We start from the raw sequence: 19,632 nt of genomic DNA, 5'->3' as shown, positions 1-19,632 counted from the left end.
AAAATACCTAAACCGTCCTCGTGGTGGCACGGTTACTCACCTCAATCCAGGTGGTGGAGGACGAACCTCAGTTGCCTCCACTTCTGAGACAGTCAATATGCACATCTTATCACGTGGCTTGTCCTGCATGACACCGCAGAGACTCACAGCATGTGGAGACTCATGCTACTCTCTGCGATCCACACACAAATTACCACACGGCCCACTGAAAGCAAGAACCATGAATCGCGACCACGAGGAGGTTACCCCATGTGACTGTACCCTCCCTAGCAACCGGTCCAATTTGGGTGCTTTCCTCCGTATACCAGTCCCTCTCACACACAGTCGAGTGCTCAGCATTTCAAGTATACTCTTTTGACCGCAAGCGTAAAAGGATACATTCAACGCATGCCCACTCCGACTGCTTTGTGATACTCTTTAGTACAGTCAATGGATTGGCACTGTGCATGTGCCGAAGATGCAGGCAGTCCTTGAGCTGGACAGGCCGCAAGGACTGTGCTGAAGATGACATTTGAGTTGTGCAAACTGTGTGCGAGCTGTACTTGAATGTCAAAACCGAAGTATACATTGGTCTAAAAGGAATAAATAAGTTAGTTCACCCAAAAATGAGAAAATTCTAATTTATTCTAAGAAGTTAGAAGAGATCAGTCTCCTGGTTGCCTTGATTAAGCGGCCCGCACCCCTGGATTCTGCCCTCTTCTGCAAACGACGGTACTTCTGGGTAACGTTTTGCAGGGCACCGGTCAGCGTGTCGTTGCTACGGTTAAGGTTACTGATTTCAAGCTTCAACTTTTCAATTAGATTTTTACAGCCAGGGTTGCTGCATTCTTCCTCCTCCTCCTCCTCTTCAAATGGGCAATCAGCTTCCTCCATGTCCGGACCCAAATCCAGGGTGCTAATCAGTGGCACCTCCGGGTTCGTGGCCCTAAGTGCTGCCAGCTGTCCGATCACCCTCTTCCTCTTGCAGGACAAGACTGCGCTCTCCTTTTCAGAACTGGACAGCTCCGTGTGCAATTTCAGGTGCCGGTCTATCCGGGTTGTTGCCTTCCCACAGCCAGCAACTGGGCAAAGGCAACTGTTGATATTTACCCTCCCGGACTGCAGTGACAGCAGAAGCTTTTCTGAATCTTGTGACATACTACCAAGTGCTGGCTCATCCGTGGAGTCATATGGATTACTTTTATGATGCCATTATGTGCTATTTGGAGAGTCAAAATTTTGGCACCCATTCATTTGCATTGTGCCAGAAATACTCTTCTAAATATCGTATTTTGTGCTCTGTAGAAGAAAGAAAGTCATGTGCATCTGGGACGGCATGAGGGTGAGTAAATGATGAGAGAATGTTTATTTTGGGGTGAACTATCCCTTTAACACTAATTTCTCCTTGATTTTAAGCTACATCCATTGAACAGACCTTCAGAATGTTCTGGAAAAGTGTGCTATGTATTTCTAAATCATTGTACTTAAAAATGACTAATAAAATCAGTGTTGTGAGATATCTAACTGATTTCTGTGACCGCTCTAGTCTCTGTAAACAACAAACAAAAATGTGTCCGTGAGTCGCGGTCACTGAAACGTTCTGCCTGTCTTTCTGCATGTCAATTAATTCGCGCTCTCTTATAGAATTATAGTTGCAGTGAATTATTGTGGCTTAATGCCATTTTTATGCCATGTTATTCATAATAGTTGTCAATTGATGGCGCTATTTTGCTGATGTTTTAACAACCGTCTCTGCTCTCAATAATGCTCATTTGGTCTCTTTGGAGTGTGGGGTTTTGGAAAGAGGGGGCGTGGCTAATTCAACAGCTCAGTCATGTGGAAGTAGAACTGCTGGTTTTTGCACAGCAGACAAATGTTCAAATGGGCCAACGGAACTCCAACTCTCAAATATTCTAATGTAAACAAACCCACAAAAAGGCCTTTGATCTGTTTTAAAGAAGCAGTACGCTATTTTGTTTTAGTTTTTTTGGGAGGGTGAAAAAGTTTACAGAAAATGTTCCTTTTCTCTGACAGATATCAAGTCTTTCTAGCGATTCAGTCCACTGTCGGCTATCTCTGAAATGCTCTCGGGAGGCTATTTCCAGTCATGCCAGTGAAGCTCCTATCTACTTGAACGAAGAAAGATCAAAATCTCAAAAACAGTTGTCAAGATTACAATAAAGAAGATATTTCAAATCAGCAATAAAATCTGGTATCATAAATAGTGATTCTTTACCTCATATTACGTTAAAAAACTAAAATATCCCGGCTTGTATAGCTTATGCGCATGTGCGTTCTAGAGTTGATTGACAGGTGATGTCTGTATCTAAAAGGTGATTAGCTATTTTAACTGTAAGGCGGGACTTCCTTTCTACATCCATTGACTGTTGGGTGCTCAGAGCTCCTTGGTTGAGCATTCCAATTTCTCCCATTAATTTTAAATGAAGTGGCCGGTCTCTGCTAAATTACGTGTCGCTGCAGATATCACTGAAATAAGTGTCATGAGATATCTCACTGGTCTCTTTGACAGCACTACACTGTAAAAACAGCAAACAAAAATGTGACCGATTCATAACAGTAGTCAGCTCTGGGCGTTATTTTGCTACCGTTGTGTTCGACGACTGTAAGATGTTCAGTGACGGCCTCAGCGCTATCTTTGTAGTGCGGTGTTAAGGAAAGACTTGGCATGTTTAATTTAACGGCTCAGTCTCATGGAAGTTCCAGAACAGATAATACCACTTACAGCACCTTTAAATTGCCATCCGTCCATCCATCCAACCAACCATCCATCCATCCATCCATCCATCCATCCATCCAACCAAGAGTCTGTCTATATATCTAGCTAACTGGCTGTTTAATAGCTGTACATCCATCAAACTTAAACATTTTAAAGCTAGTTTAAATTTTGTCAAGCTAAAATCAAAGTCTTGTCATAAAACTTTAACTATCTAGTTTTGAATAATGATGGACCAGTTTTTGGTGACACAGATAACCATGATTTTATGTATTGTTATTTTTTTTTAACTTTTGCATCATGCACAGCTTTGGTACTGTGTTGGGTGGCCATTTGATTTCTAATGTAAAATATGGGTCTTCAAGCAAAGCCAGTCTAAATGCAAAAAAAGCTGTTTTGGTGCACTCTCCGCAAAGTACACAAACATGACTTGGGATCGCTCCATCTCAGAACTGGTTTTGACACATGTGCGGTCAGCTGAGCACGAAAGACACAAGGTGGAATATTGTAAGTGCACACACTCCAGTGGAGAGGACTCCAGGCAAGGTTACCTTCTCTTGTTTTGGCTCTCCTCGTGCATGCTTTCATTGGTTCCTCGTCCCTCAGGCCCTTTGGAGAAGCAAACAATCCAGCCACTCCTCAGGCTGTAACATCTGCTTATCCCTCACTGCCTGTAGCATGGCTCCAGGTTCCCTCTGGCTGGAGCACACAATGTCATTTTCTGTCATGAGCACAGGAATTTGTAGTGACAATGTTAAGACTTTTAGAAGCTTTGGCCAGCTTAGGTTTCCTGCCAGCTCCGGCCTACACAACAGAGATGATATGGCCCCTTGTGTCACTCTTTCTTCTCTTCAATTTTAGCAGACTCCCAGAGCACAACACCTGGTTATTCGTTTTTATTCCCAATTTTTCTGCTTTCATTTTCTACCAATCCCACATCATTTATTTAAGGTCATAACCTATTTATTTGTTTTGTTACTGCCAGTTATTATCTAGCAGGCAAGATATAGAGTACGTATCCTTTTTATTTAATGTATGGGCTTTTTAAATGACAGAGGATTGGAACGAGAAATGTAAATGTGATCGGAACATGATGCAGGCCAGATTCAAACCAGCGTTCCTGTGATTCAACCGATCAAATGTATTGTGCTCTTCCAACTACACCACAGCTCCAACAGCAAAGTACATATTTTCAAATCTGTAAACGTATTAAAGGTTCTCACCCTCATGCCATTCCAGTGTTTGACTTCTTCAGGTCTCACAATTTAAGTGAATGGGTACCACAATATTGAAGCTGAAAAAAGCACATAAAGGCAGCATAAAGGCAATCCATAACTCCAGTGGTTGACTTAAACATTTTTGATGAACTATTCCTTTAAGGTATTCTCTACATTCGGGCACTTTTAGCCCTGTACATTTTCAGTAAGTAAAATCCTGTTGAAAACATTTTCACACTTGCTATTTTATTAGAATTGTCTTCTAACAATGCTCAACAGTGCATGACCATGATTCCGATCACCAAGATTTCAATTATATATTTTTATTTTCTCTGAATGTCATGAAAATTCCCACCACAGTGTCATTCCCAGCACATCTCAAATTCTGTATTGTGTTTAATAGAATAATGTGGTGGAAATGGCAGTGATGAAAATTATTATTATTATTATTATTTTGAAACAACTCCTTTGTCTTAAAAATGCTAATTTCACAGTTAACACTTTTGTATCCTTTTTTGTATATACACTTATATATTTTATATATTTATTTATTTATTTTGAGATATTTCACACTTTTTTGCATAATTTAGAAAAAAAATACGTTTTGATTGGAAAATAAATATTCTGCTCACATGTGGTATTTGCATTAATTTCTCTTTTGTTTTCTTAAAATATCACTTGTAACACAATTTTCAACATACGAAATAAATAAAAAATGTAGTAAAGGAAAACAATAATTAGATTGAATTTTCCTAGTTTAAAACAAAACTTAAACAATTACATCTGTGCATAAAATACATTTAAAAGTTACCAGAAATAAATAATAAAGGCCTGGCAAAAAGTCGGTTTTATGTGACCTTTATTTAAATAACTAACTAACTAAATAAATAAATAAATAAAGACATAAATACAATTTTCCAAAGTTGACGAAACACACAAAATGAAATTCTATGCTGCCTTTGGAGCAATGGCCTACTGGTTAGAACAATCACTCTGAGATGTTAATCAACAATGTTCATGTGAGCGACACATGTTTGAGTCCAACTTGCAATATTTCCTAATCTCATTGCCCTCTCTTCTGCCCATCATTTCCTGTCATCTCATCCTCATTCACTCGCAATAAAAGTGGCAAAAAGACCAAAACATTGAGTAAGAAAGACAGAAACTCTAGCATCACTGTGGCTGACTGCTCTCAACCATACTTTACAGCTGAAGATCAAACTATGTAATGTTATCTAGTGTTTCAACAGAATATTGTGTCCCTGTGTTGTATGAAAAGCAGATGTGTACTGGCCAGCTGGACGGTGAGCTGAGAGACTCTCTGTTCTGATTCACAGTGGTATCTTACACCGTTGCGATGAAAAAAACAACAACTATACATGCAGAAATATAGTGTCACTGTAGTGGCTTGATGTGCAACGACAGTGTGGATGTGCTTTTTTCATGCGGACGACCCAGGTTCAATTCCTCCGTTTGTCACACTTTTTTTCCATACTGTTTCCTGTCTGCACAAATTTTTTATATTTTCTTCAGTACTACTTATTGTGTAATAAAAATAAAAATGAATATATAGGTTGAGGGTTGTGGAGTTGAGAGAACTATTTGCACTTAATGCAAACAAGATGTGTTTTTTTGCTATTTGCACTTAGTGCAAATAGATATATAAATATATGATATAATTAAATAGTATGAATTCATGTCATAGTACTATGTGAGGAACAGACCAAAAATGTTACTACTGTGCACTGAATCTCATTTTGTGTTTTTTTATAGTTGATTTGACCACACTGACATTTAAACATTCATTCAGAAATCACCATATTAAAACTACAGCTTGTATATATTTTATACTGCTCACTCTGCAATGTTCTCTCAGTAGATTACTATTAAATATCTCACTCTCATTCTGTGATACAGTATGGCACTCTCCAGGTCTCAGATAACCTTGGCTCAGTCTGACACAGTCAGCATGAGGAACTAATCTGGACCATTTGCATAGCATATCCAAAGATAGAGGAAGCGTCTCTTAAAGTCACCTGCCCGCACTGAAGCTGCAGATGCTTGAACGCCGTTGTGCACACCACAGGGGGGAGGTCACTGCCGATACTGTTGGAAAAGCACATTATTTGTGGACACAGCGAGCCGCGCTCCCAGCCACCCCTGTGGAGAGCTCGAGTCGGGTCCCACTGAGCTCATGTACCTCCACGTCTTACAGGTGCGCCAGCATTCCGCCATTGATACAGACGGACGACATATTTATTAACTTGTTCAAATGCACCCTCCCCCATCCACCCGAGCACTCACCTAGCTAAAGAAAACAATTGGCTCCTCCATTGGCTAATTGGGCCGGGCTCCTGTGGCGCGACTTGCCCAAGTGCTTGATGAGGCATGAAACGATGATTAATTAATTTACTGCTCAGTTGATCATCAAACTGAGAGGTTTATGATTTGCACAGCGGTCAGTGCCTCTCTGCTGTTTTGGAACTCAGTAGCGGAGAGATCAGTGCAAGCTGCAGCCCCGCCGCTGCCTTTGCTTTGACCTGTACGCCGGAAAAACTTTACGTCCACACCCCTGTAGAATATCCCATGCATGAGTAGTACAACACCAATATACATCTTATGTAACTATACTTTGTTTCATCTACTACAGGCACATTTAGGTCCAACATCGTTTATATATATATATATATATATACAATAGTACTGAAGAATAATAATAATAATAATAAATTATTTCATTTTTTTATTAAAAATGAAGGTCACATTAAAATTGTCCCTCTGATGTATTTTGTTCTACTTTAAAATGCCATATTTGTACATTATACATTATGTTAATAATTTCTACATCATTCCAAGTCCCCTTAAAATATTAAAATCCATCATAAAAATAAATAAAAAACAAAAAATTCTTATAATTGTCAAAGAGTGATATACAAATAAGCCATTTCAATATGTATGTCTCTTAGTTCTGGTGTCATTTTCAACCATTTTTCCCAAGTGACAAGTGTTAGTGAAGAATACGTGACATATGAGAAAAGGTGATAGATGAGATGTGATGTTAAGAACAAAGTGTATAATAAAAAAGAAAAAAAAAAAAGAAAAATAATAATAATAATAATAATAATAATAATAATAATAAATAGTGCCCCAGTGAACATATAGATACCCACAAGCACCCCAAATGAAGAAAAACCCCACCAACTTTACAAACAGTCCTGTCCATATGTTCAAATGTTTAAAAAGTATCTAAGTCAAGTCTTTTTTATTTGAATGCGCTATTTACAACACACATCGTTTCAAGGCAGCAGAAAATCATGCTTTACCAGGAAATATCTATATGGTAAAAGCAACTTTAGTTTTGCTTCATACTCAGTTTATTTCAACTGCAGTTTGCCTTCCCGAAGTTCAAGAGCTGACCGGTATTATATGCAGTCTATTGTTTGTGTCTTCATGTCTTTTATAATTGTTGCATGCTGTCTGTAAGGTGTGTTGCATTTTGTTAAATAATAAAAAAATAAAAAAAATATTATATTTATACATTTAGCTGACACTTTTATCCATACCATCATGCTGAAAATTTTGCCAAAATATGCAAAAAGCAGTGAAAAATTATTATATGTTGTGTTTTAGGACACAAATATCGAGAAACTAGCATTAGCAATACAAAACACAGGAGTACAAAACATAATTTGACATGATAAAATGATGATATGGTGGAAATTAGGGCTGTTAATGATTATTTTGATATTTGATTAATCTTTGATTATTACTTTGATTAGTCAATGTATGTCCTTATTCATTCAAATGTATTTATTTAAAAATATATATATATATAAATTGTATATACAGTATATATATATATATATATATATATATATATATATATATATATATATATATATATATATATATATATATATATATATTTGTTTATATAAACATTAAGAAATATTATAAAGTCTTCATACTAAGACTGTGGGTGCTAAACATATAGGTTACATCATGTTAAATGGTAAATTGTATCTTGTACTTTGTCACAATTAGCTTTTTAAAAATGTACAAATTCCACATTCTATTCTATTTCAACAAACCCCTTCATAGACACTGTAGGAACTTATTTTTTATTGTTGTAATTCTTCAATATAATAGTTTTGCAGTGATACAGTATGCATCCATTCACTGCAATCATGCTTTGTGTGTTTAAATTAGTTTATTTTACTTTTAGAGCAACAAAAGGCTGTAAATAATAGAAATTATATTAAAAGAAAAATGGATTCAATGAAAATGGATCTCATCTTTGGATATGATGAGCCATCTAGGTGCTAAACTGTGCCACATGGTCAGCATTTACCTTTTCTATGACATTGTTATTATTTCAATACATTTAAATTGAATAGTTACTGAGACTAAAATTATTTCCAAATTTCTTTCTAAAAAGTTAGAAAGACAGGGAGACTATGACAGAGAGAGAGAGAGAGAGAGAGAGAGAGAACTATAATAGAAGGACAGAAGACTGAGGAGTATTGCCTAGGGCTTCAGGATGTCTTCAGAGAGAAGCCTCCAAAATAAGGGCTTTATAATTTAAAGCACACAGCGTATGCATCATTAAAGGAACATTCAGCGTTGTCCTTGTATGACTGACTGTATTGATTTTACCCTACTCTCCTGAAAGTGGCACCCTCCAAGGCATATCAGCAATTCATGCTTGACTTTCAGTTGTTTTATCAATCACCTCAGAGTGCATTACTAAAAATGAGGTCAAATAACAAAAAGAGACAATGTTGTTTCCCAAATATGGACATTATTAGTTTTTAGAAAATCATTTTTATTTTTTTAAAAACCTTCATGCAAATAACATCCACTATTACATCGAAAGGCCTTATGTCACTAAAACAATGATCAGACTATGATCTCTTATAAGGTGCTACTGGCTGGTTCAACAGGTTAGGTTTAAATGAGGATATTGGGAAATTGCAGTATGTGCACTTTGTTGGTCTGGAGGATTTCTAATGCTACACATATGTCATTACCAAGGAGGTCTATATATAATACCTCTCTAGATAATTATCGATTAGTATTCCCATTCATCTCAATGGCAGTTTTTCGGCTAGTGCATACATCCCCAATGTATTCAATCTGCATGCTGCCATCTTTGCACATTGCACTCCAGAAACTCCCTATACAAAGAGGCACAAATAATGACTTCAAAATAAAAAAATGAATTCACTTATAGAATAAATATATAAATAATAAATATTTGTTAGACTGATGATGCAACAACTACAGTGTTTCAGCAATATTTAAAATAAAAAATATTAAAAATTTCATCACGTTGTATTTGTGAAGCCAGTATTATATATATATATATATAAATGCACACAGTGTGATTTTAAGTTCAGAATGTATGACCTTGTTGTATTTTGCATTTATTGTGTAGCCAAAAAAAAAACAAAAAAGATTGACTGATTATCCAAGAAGCACAAGGATAAAGCAATATTTAAAATAAACTTAAATAAAACACAATGGTGAATCTGTACAGCCAGTATGACTAACATATATAGATGAAAATGCACAAATCTGAAATCTGAGGTTGTCAAAAGTAACATAACAAAGACACCAGACTCAATTTTAAGGGTGCTAGTGCTAAGCGCAGCGCTATGCCATAAGTCATGCCTGCAAAATCAGTGGATGTTGCCATGACGATTTGGTATTTTCCTGCAAGCACATGCTAAGTCTAGGTGCAAGTTGGTTTGATGAAATTGCACGTGAAAATGCTGGGTCAAGTAATATTAAATTAATGAGTTTCTTCTCCAGTTATTGAACCATCTGTGTCCTATATATTTATTTCCTGTCAAGCACCAGCGATATAAACAAAGACAGCATGAGAGAGATGGGAGAATGTACACATGCTTGTGAATAACCATAAGTGAATACACCCACATCACATTTGTCAACATACAAGATTTATTAAATGGTGTATAATACATTTTTAAATAATTTGCATAAAACAAACCAAGAAGCCGGATTCATTAGCTTTATATTAGTTGACTATATGATCTATGAATTCTAACCAATGATCCAGTGGCCAAAGCAAGAAGTGCTTATGGCTGAAATGTCCACAGAGTGGCGCAAAATGCGAGTTGCAAAGTGAGTTGTTTTTAGTTGTAAATAATGTAACAATCTTAAATCTTAAACCTAACTGAGAGTGGAGTAATAATTTAATCTTAGCAGGAAAATGAAAACTCTGAGTGGCACTTGTCATTGATCATGTGAATGTGATTACTTGATGGTGTTAGCACGGGACTAGAACCAGTATCTCTGAGGCTGCTGATGCAATGTGCTAAAAACATTTGAATGGATGCAAAAATATCATATGGGAGATGACGATTGTCAGTTCCTCAGCAGAATGGGATCACTGTCAGGAAACTGGAACATTTGGTAGCAACATGTCGACTTCCCGCGTGATCATGTTGAGTCATTCGTAGTAACAAGCAAAACACTGACCCTAACCTCAAGACAGTACTGCAAGCTGATTTCAAACTTTAAGTGCTTAAGTATTAATATTAAGAAGAAGGAGAGTGAGAATTTTGTTGGTCCCTTTGAAAAAGTAGGGGAAAAACAATACTGGTTGATCTGCTGGCCTTTTACACCTTCTCAGCCAACTCCAAGTGAGTCATAATTGCTTTAGGACTTCTAATACACTTTTGAATTTAAAGCTTCAGACAAATAATTGGATTTCCAGCAAACATGCTGAGCTGTGTTTCTCTCTGTTTAGCAGTGTCCTAGGGGCTAAGCACTCACCAGTCTATATATAAGCGCACATGGTGGTGGTGATCTTGGGTTGGAAGGGTTGGCGTGGAGCCTGTATCAGAACATATTAGGATTGTCATCAATTCTGATGCAATAACTCTAACCTTCTTTGTCAGCTTTAAGACCAAAACATAACCTTCAAGTTTTAATTTGATGAACAGAGAGGTGACTGGCGGGAGAATACTGGGAGCAAAGTGCTAGTGGTGTAGCATAGAATTACCATGCTAGCCAAGTTCCAATAGAGCCTGAATTTTTAAGGCTGTGTTAGACATAAAGCAAAGGTGCTGTATGAGTGTCTTTGACTTTAGGGCAGTCAGTAATGCACTGGGAGGACATCTGACAACAACAAAAACGCACCTTCAATCTTTATTAAATACTCTTTGCAAGTATATGACAACATCACCATACCTGTAAACAGTTGGGTATCAAAATCCGGGAAGACCTCTTTAGGGCAGAGGCAGGCTAAATTCATACAAGTTGTGCCATTGTGATTTAATGTGCTGAGAAACGTCATTTCCCCACCGTGTCCGATATTAAAATCAGTGCGACACATATTGCAAAAGGCATGGGCATTGTTGATATGGCTACAAGGTATAAAATTTAATTCTCCCGTCCAGCTTTTGTTAATTTTACATATATATTTTTCACCAGAACACCACCTGGGTTTTCTCATTTTATCTTTGTTCGGGCAATGGAGGAGTCATGAGACAATGAAGCAGATTCAAGATAAGTTAATTTAATGTTCAACTGTTAGGGTAACCATCAATACAAACTAAATGATTCACAATATAATGGAAAAAACACTCTGTAGGTTTGTTGGTCGCTCTCTCCCCATGTAGCTCTCTGGCGTGCCTTTTATATCTCCCTTCGCATCACTATAACGAGAGACAGGTGTTAGGGGTAATTATGAACCAGGTGACAAGCCTTACCACTCTCTCTCTCTCTCCCGCAGACCGACACATGACCATGTCCCCATGCCACATGCCCCAACCGCTGACTCAGGCCTGGGCAACATCTGGCCTACCTACCCCCATTTCTGGAGAGAAAGTCAGCCACAATCATCTGCACCCCCGGTCTGTGGACCACCTTGAATTGGCACGTGATCGGAACAGAGATTGAAGGCCCACCCCAGCAGGTAATAGAATGTCAGAACAGCCCACTTAATCGCAAGACACTCCTTCTCAATGGTACTATGTTTTGTCTCCCTGAAGGAGAGCTTGCGACTAATAAATAGCACTGGCCTCCTAAATGCTCCTCTCCAACCTCCTGCGAGAGCACCACGCCTGGCCCCCTGTCAGATGCATCAGTCAACAAAATAAAGGGGAGAGAGAAATCAGGTGCATGTAAAAACAGCCCCCCACACAGTGCAGACTTCACTTTAAGGAAGACCTGTTTGCATGACTCAGTCCACTGGACCAGATCGGGAGTCCCATTTTAGGTAGGTCAGTCAGTGGGCTGGTGAAATCAGAGTAGCTAGGCACAAACATTCGGTAGTAGCCAGTCAGCCCCAAGAACTGCCTTAGCCCCTTTTTGGTCTTGGGGCTGGGCAGTCTGCGGTCTTTGCGGTGTTGTCAACCTGTGTACGCACCTGCCCGTGCACCAAGTGGAACCTAAGATACCTAACTTCCCCAATTGTGCACTTCTTCGTGTTGGCTGGGCGGCAGGCGGTCATACTGGACCACTCAGACATGCCTCGGGGAAGTTGGGAGACGAACTGTTCCAGTACCACCAGGTCGACTATTTAAGGGTTCCCCCTCCAGCAACCATTTGCGGCAGGCGTCACAGAGCTGCTGCGCAAAAGCGAGCGGGCGGCCATCCTTCCCGAAGCTCAACCAGCGGAAGAGCTGCCGACTCTGCTCTAGGGTCTGACCGACCCGTTGCTGGATGGCCTTCTTTAGGTGGTTGTAATCCAGCAGGCTGGCGGCAAGGAGCTGTTGTACCGCCAGCTGCGCCTCCCCAGAGAGCAGGGGCAATAGGCGGGCCGCCCACTGATCAGGGGGCCACCTCCAAACCTCCGCGGTTTTCTTGAAAATGTCAAGGAAGGCCCCCTGATCGTCGCTTGGCCACATTTTCGTGAGGGCCACCGGTGGGAGAGGCTCCGAGGAGGTCACAGCACCAGCCCCCTCCCTGGCGACCAGGCTCCGGTGAGTGAGCTTCTTCTCTCTCTCCGGACGACACTTGACCACACCCCCGCTGCCACAGGGACTCTTGCACATTGTTGCATACGGCAAACAACAAAAGTGGTATTTCTTTATCCCAATCCTTTTCACGGCCAATACAGTTCAAAAGCATAGTCTTGAGAATTTGGTGAAATCCTTCTACTTCGCCTTCTACTTCCGCGGGTGATATGTACTGGATACATGATGTTTTATACTCAATTGATCCATTTCTTTGGCAAAAACTCTGGACATACTATATGAGCCTTGGTCAGATTGGATATATCTGGGAAAACCGGAATTCATACAAAATGTAATGATTGCCTTCACTATGGCCGTGGCCTTAAAATGCAACAAAATGGCTGCAGGGTCATTAGTAAATGCACACATCAGTGTGAACAAGTAAGAGTGTCCAGGCTTTTTGTAAAAGGTCCAACAAAATCAAATAAAATTTCTCTCATAAATGTTCACCCAAAACTAAAATGGGTTTCAAAGGTGCTGGGGGAATAACCTGATTGGGTTTTCAGCAGCCTGACATGCGTGACAGGATCTGCAGTACTGAGACAATTCAGACTTCACGGAGGGCCAAAGTAGTGTTTCAAGTGGCAACTTTATATTTTCCTAATAACAACATGACCAGAAAGTTCATGATCATGCTGCCTGTAGAACTTTAAAACAACAACTTGGAAAAATGAGCTCCACTTGTGTTTTGAATTTTCTGGGGTCCACTTATGCATTAATACACCATCCTCAAAGTAATTAGCAACTGGATGCTCAGATAGCAATTTTGTCAACAACAGACAAAATTTCATGAAGGGTGTCATCAGAATGTTGGGCAACTGCCAACTGTGTTTTTCAAAGAGGAAAATATATACCAGAATCCACACAAGATTTACCTTCAATCTCAACACAATCAGAACAATCTTTACTGGATTTAGCATGGGAACATCAGGACACAGGAAAGAGTCAGAAAGATCAACCGCATTTTCAAACTTTCGAGCTTGTGCTCATGTCACAGCGATGTTTTGGACCAGCACTAATTTTCTCCATTCAATATATTAGTCATATATGTCACTCAGTGTTTGGTAAGTTACTCTAAAAAAAGTGATTAATTACTACTTAGTAAATACATATTCAACAGTCTGCGATGGACTGGCGACCTGTCCAGGGTGTCCCCCGCCTTTCGCCCAATGTTAGCTGGGATAGGCTCCAGCCCCCCGCGACCCTGTACACAGGATAAGCGGTTGACGATGGATGGATGGATGGATGGATATTCAACAGTGTAATTCGATTACTGTACTAATTACTCTCTCTGAAAAGTAATTGCATTACTTATTATTACTTACTTTATAAAATGCTGATCAACCTCGACCAGATGAAAAATACAAGGATAGACATGAAACTGTTCTTTAAATTCTTTCAAATAAATCATATCAATTAAATTATTCATAAACTGGACTATGAATTTAAGGGGGCGATGTTAATTTAGAAAACATTATTTTACATTAGTCGTTAAATGTAAAATTTAAAATTCACTATTTTTTTATATAGAATTGTTTTATAGTCTACACAGTATTTAACGCAATAACATCAGAATTAACTGTAATTAAATTACAGAAAAATAGACTAATCCCTTACTTTAATCAAATTACTTTTTCAATGAAAAAAGTACAGTTATTCTTTACTTAGTAATGCATTACACCCAAGACTGCTGTCACTTCAGGAACACAGAAATCTTGTCTTCTGGCCAAATCATTCCCCAAAATGAGAGAAACTCTCTTCACTGGCAATCGAGAATGAACTGCTAATTTAACCATCCCTGAAACTATATCATATCTGACAACACTAAGATCAATACCCTGAACCAACACATCAGAACTACAACTGAACTGATAAGAGACCAGCAGAATGTCTTTGAAAATGATTGACTGTGCTGACCCTGCGTCTCTCAAAATGTGGATAGGTTTACGATCTGAATCAGAAAGTGACACAAATCAACAGATGAAACTGAGCACATATACTCAGGCAATGACTTTGGAGAGGTGTTGGTGTTTCGCAGGTTTTTGCATTTTAACGTAGCGTAGGACACGATGCGATTAAATGACCAATTTTATGGCAATTGAAACGTTCACAAGTTGGTGTCAAGGCACTAGGGAATTTGTCAGCTTTCAGCACACCACAGCAGCCATAGAGCTGTGATTGAGATGGCTCAAACTCCATCACAGAGGTGAAAAACAACCTTAAGAATGAGTACAAATTCATCAGAAAAAAAACAGCTGCCCCAGAAAGTTTCTATTCATTCAAATAAACAACACATTTCTAAGAGATGTATTTTCGAATTCTTCCAGCAGAGGGATAGTTTACCAAAAAATGCTAATTATCTCACAGGGATAAATCAAGGGGAGCTCAGAGAACAGAGACAAACCAGGAACTAAAAAAAAAAAAAAAAAAAAAAAAAAATATATATATATATATATCTAAATATGAGTTCATAAACAGTACTATTACAAAATAAGAATTTGTAATCATAGAAGACAGCATAAATATTACAGTAGTCATGGCACATTGTCTGAAAGAACACAGAATGTTCAGATATCTTACTCATGATTTATGCTACACATGGCCAAGAGCAGTTTTGTTTTCTTATGTCATCTTCTAAGAACCTGAAAATGGAATAGAGATCAGTGATTTCAAGTCACCCACACTGACTTTGAATGGAGTGCAGCATCATTCTTGTGGTGCCATCATCCACTCAGTGTTGTTAGCATGTCAGATTGACAATGTCTAAAAATATATTTAATTTAAAACACTGAATTGAAAATTTACAAGTACATTCTAAAGCCATATATATATATATATATATATATATATATATATATATATATATATATATATATATATATATATATATATATATATCTCATACATAAATGTGTTAATGCTGAAATGCTACAATACTGTATTGCCGTTGAACATCACTAGATCTACAAACCTTTAAAATGGCTGTAAACTTGCAGTGGTTCCTAGTGGTGCGTTTTGACATTGAAAAGTTGTCAACATGCCTCTAACATTTGTTCCCGTTACTACGAATTTACCTGCAGCATTCTGACAGCAGCACATTACTATGAGGCTGAGTGGACCAGGAGCATTGTTCCAGGATGGATGTTGTTCTGCTGCAGGCTATATGTCCACAGGATACAGTACAGCAAACCTCAGTGGAGAGCAGCCATTAAATATTCACACCGGAAATGCTTTCTTCATCTCAGCTCAATTCCAACTCATCAGGCTTACACGAAACACAAGCAACCATGTTGCCCAATTAACCTTCATAGCTTTGATAGCTCTGTCTTTTTAAAAATAAAAAAAAAACACAAATAGATAGATAACATGGCAAATCGAGACAAGATTGAAGGGTCATTGGGCTAAATCCCCTACATTTTCATTATGTGTGTGTACAGAATAAAGCACTGATTCCTGCAATAGTGCACAAAGAGTTTATCGACCATAGACTTACTGGTAATGTTTAGTTAGATGCTGTCAAGCATCCGTCTGGAGAGAGATAATGCGGTAAGGAGTTCCACCTGAGATTAATTGCTACTAATTACTGTTTCTACTGTATGTTCACAGTGAGAGATGGGGAGATAAAAGTCTCCCAGTCCACAGAGAGAGAGAGAGAGAGAGAGAGAGTTGCACACAAAGACTGTGTTTCTGTGTTTTAGAGTGTTGTGCTGAAAAGCTGATCTGTGTTACTGTTTATGTTGTGTTTTATGTTAAGAAAAAGTGACTCATGTGGACCATGAAACCGGCTCCCACTTCATCCTTTATCTTCCCAAACATTAACCTTGTTACTCTCGCATTATATTGTCATGGCATCGAAGTTGCAAAATTGGCTATAACTTTCCACAGAAAAGGCCAGTAAGTTTTTTCTCACACTTAAATCATGTTTACGTGCATATTGTTTATGTCTTTTGAAAAAGTGAGGAATTCGCCATTCAAAAATGTACCCCCATTCACTTCCACTGTAAGTGTCTCTGTGGAACCAATATTTGTGCTTTTTTTAAAGAAAAGTAGGGGCATGCCAAAATATTTTTTTGTGGTAATCAATATTATGCCACAAATGCTCTTGATTGAGCTTAACTTGTATTGAACCCAAATCCTTTAATTTGGTTGGAGAATGTGTCACTCCTGTATTACTGATCTTTGTGTGTACAGAACAGGATGAAGCACTCAAAGATGAACTGTAAACCGTATTTAGCTGCAGTGTGTATGTGGCCAGAGAATGCCAAATATCCCTCTACAATTTGTTCTTTCTTTATTGTTTTTATCCAGTCTGTCAATAGAAAACTGCTTTAGCATGGCATACATTCTATAAATAACTTACCATCACACTTACCAACAATTTTTTTGAATTTATTTTTCTTTAATCACATATTGTATTATATTGAAATATGAACATATGAAATACTATATGCCTTACTGTATGCAACACAGTGTACACATACCAGAGTTTCTGCTAATTTGGTGCTGTCAAAGTGACCAGAAATTATAAATTTTCCCTGAAATTTAGGGAAAAATATTGTAATCTCATTGCAGTGTTTATTTTGCACTGTAACATGATGGACTTTGCATGGTTGTACTTGCTGAAAATTTTGGAAAATTAACTCATTTTTGATGTCTGTCATTTTGACAAAACAAGACCAAACCTATGGCAGCAGTTTACATTACTCCCCCTCTCAGCATGTGTGTTCAATGTACAGGATATGTGTGTATATGATAGAGAGAGAGAGAGAGAGAGAGAGAGAGAGAGAGAGAGAGAGAGAGAGAGAGAGAGAGCTCTTAGCCAAGTGACTTTGAGAAATTTTAATGTATAAACAATAAAATAATAATAATAATAACTGAAAAACATGCATTAGGACTTTGCAAACTGACGGTAAAGATGAACCAGAATGAAGTGTCTGTCACATATTCCCTGTTTGTGCTTAGACGTGTATGTTGAAATTCTTGTTTATTTCTCCAATCCCGTTTACTGTGTTCATTTTTTAGTCCTTTGCAGTGTCATTTTATGATTGATTTACCCTGATTGTTTCCCCAGGTGTTCCTCCTTCCCTTGTTTCCCCTGGTTTCACATGTGTTACCTTATGCTCTGTGCTTTGTTCCCTGCGTTTTGTTTCTTTGTGTTTTGAGTTACTTTGTTTACCTTTGTTTTATTAAAGCTGCGTTTAGATCCATATCCTTGGCCTCGCCTTCCTTGTTACAGTGTCATTATTGGGATATGATTGGCTTCGTGTTATTTTCATAGATTTTTTTTTATTTTATTATTATTAATATTATTAGTAGTATTGGTAGAAGTAATAGTAGTATTTATTTACTATTATTATTATACATTTGTTTTTAACCAGGCATTGGTCCGACAATGTTTGAATAATCAAAACCACAGAACACATTATGCAATAGTATGCATTATATATTAATTAACATTATACAACAGTTAGTTCTGGTCCTCGAATCTGATTGGACGAGACATGCTCTGTGAGTACTGATGTCTCAGAACAGCAGCACTCGGACGCTTCACTGTTTGTATCACTCTGCTTATGTTCGTGCCATTCTAAACTAAAGTTTAAGAGCAGCACAGATGTGTAATGCTGCATTCACACCGGACGCGAATAGCGCGTCAGGCGCGAGTGATTTCAATGTTAAGTCAATGCAAAGACGCGTTACGCGCGTAAAAAATTCCTGCGGCGTGAATGAGGCGTAGAGCGCGGCGCGGTAGACGCGAATACGCCTCATTCGCGCGTCAAGTTCGTGCGAATTGAGCGTCTGGCGCGTTACGCGCGAATGGTGCATTTTGTGCATTCACTCGTGCCCGAGTTGAAAAATCTGAACTTTGGCGTCAATTCGCGCCGCGTTAACCAATCAGGAGCGTAGCTGCCTGCTGTCACTCAGGAGGCAAAGTGACGTAAACTTTCATTATTATTGTAATGTAAAGACAACCAACATTAGTGTCTGGACAGTGTTGAATAAGGAAAAAAACACAGGACAGGTTAATTACTTTTGGAGGCTGGCTCCATTTATCATCAAAACAAAAATAAATAAATAATTTAACCTGATATACTACCATGGAAAACCTGAAATTTTTGAAAAGTCTCAACTTAATAAATGTGCATGTTGTGGACCTGACATCCTGGAACTGGGGCTGACAACCTGGGAAAAAAAAAAATATATAATAATAATGGACTATTTTTAGATAGTTTAGCTCTTTATAGGTTTGTGGGTGGCTCTTAAAAGAGCCGTTGTGGGGAAGTCATGAGGAGGACTTCAAACGCTACTCCGTCGGCTGCCATGGTACTGCTCCCTCCGCCGAGAAGTGTGCCCTCACATCCCTCACCCGGAGTGCCTCTCTGGAGGAGTTGTTGGCCGCAACCCGACCCAGACCTGGCAGTGGCTCCTCTCCAGCATGTCCCGCGCCCCTCGCTGGTGGACCCAAGTACGGCGACGACGACCCATACGCCGCTGTTCTGCTCTCCAGAGCAAATAAAGAGCGGTGACTCTCTCCACGAATGCTCGATCAACATCAGCCATCTTGTAAAAAGATGGCCGTCATCGGATTTCGCCTCTGACGCGCGTCACGCGCGTAAATTTCGCTTCAAACTTTTGTTTTTTACGCGTGTCAATTTCGCTCTTGACACGCGAATGGATTCAAAGTGGTCAAGCGTATAACTAGACGCGGTAGGCGCGA

The 19,632-nt window shown here is 38.7% G+C and overlaps 1 protein-coding gene across 1 annotated transcript in view; it reads left to right on the top strand.

Annotated features, from left to right (window-relative positions):
* Nucleotides 1-18,714, top strand: part of LOC127658145 (iroquois-class homeodomain protein irx-2-like) — a 50,510-nt gene extending 31,796 nt beyond the window's left edge. The window contains exons 4-5 of the mRNA XM_052147265.1: nt 11,693-11,875; nt 15,998-18,714. Of these exons, the coding sequence (XP_052003225.1) occupies nt 11,693-11,859 (167 nt within the window). The 3' untranslated portion in view covers nt 11,860-11,875; nt 15,998-18,714. The remainder of the gene's footprint in view (nt 1-11,692; nt 11,876-15,997) is intronic.
* The last annotated feature ends 918 nt before the right edge of the window (nt 18,715-19,632 follow it).

Source organism: Xyrauchen texanus, chromosome 17 (assembly GCF_025860055.1).
Source record: "Xyrauchen texanus isolate HMW12.3.18 chromosome 17, RBS_HiC_50CHRs, whole genome shotgun sequence".
Lineage (NCBI taxonomy): Eukaryota > Metazoa > Chordata > Actinopteri > Cypriniformes > Catostomidae > Xyrauchen > Xyrauchen texanus.
Note: the sequence above shows the minus strand (reverse complement) of the source record. Positions and strands in the feature narration are given on the sequence as shown.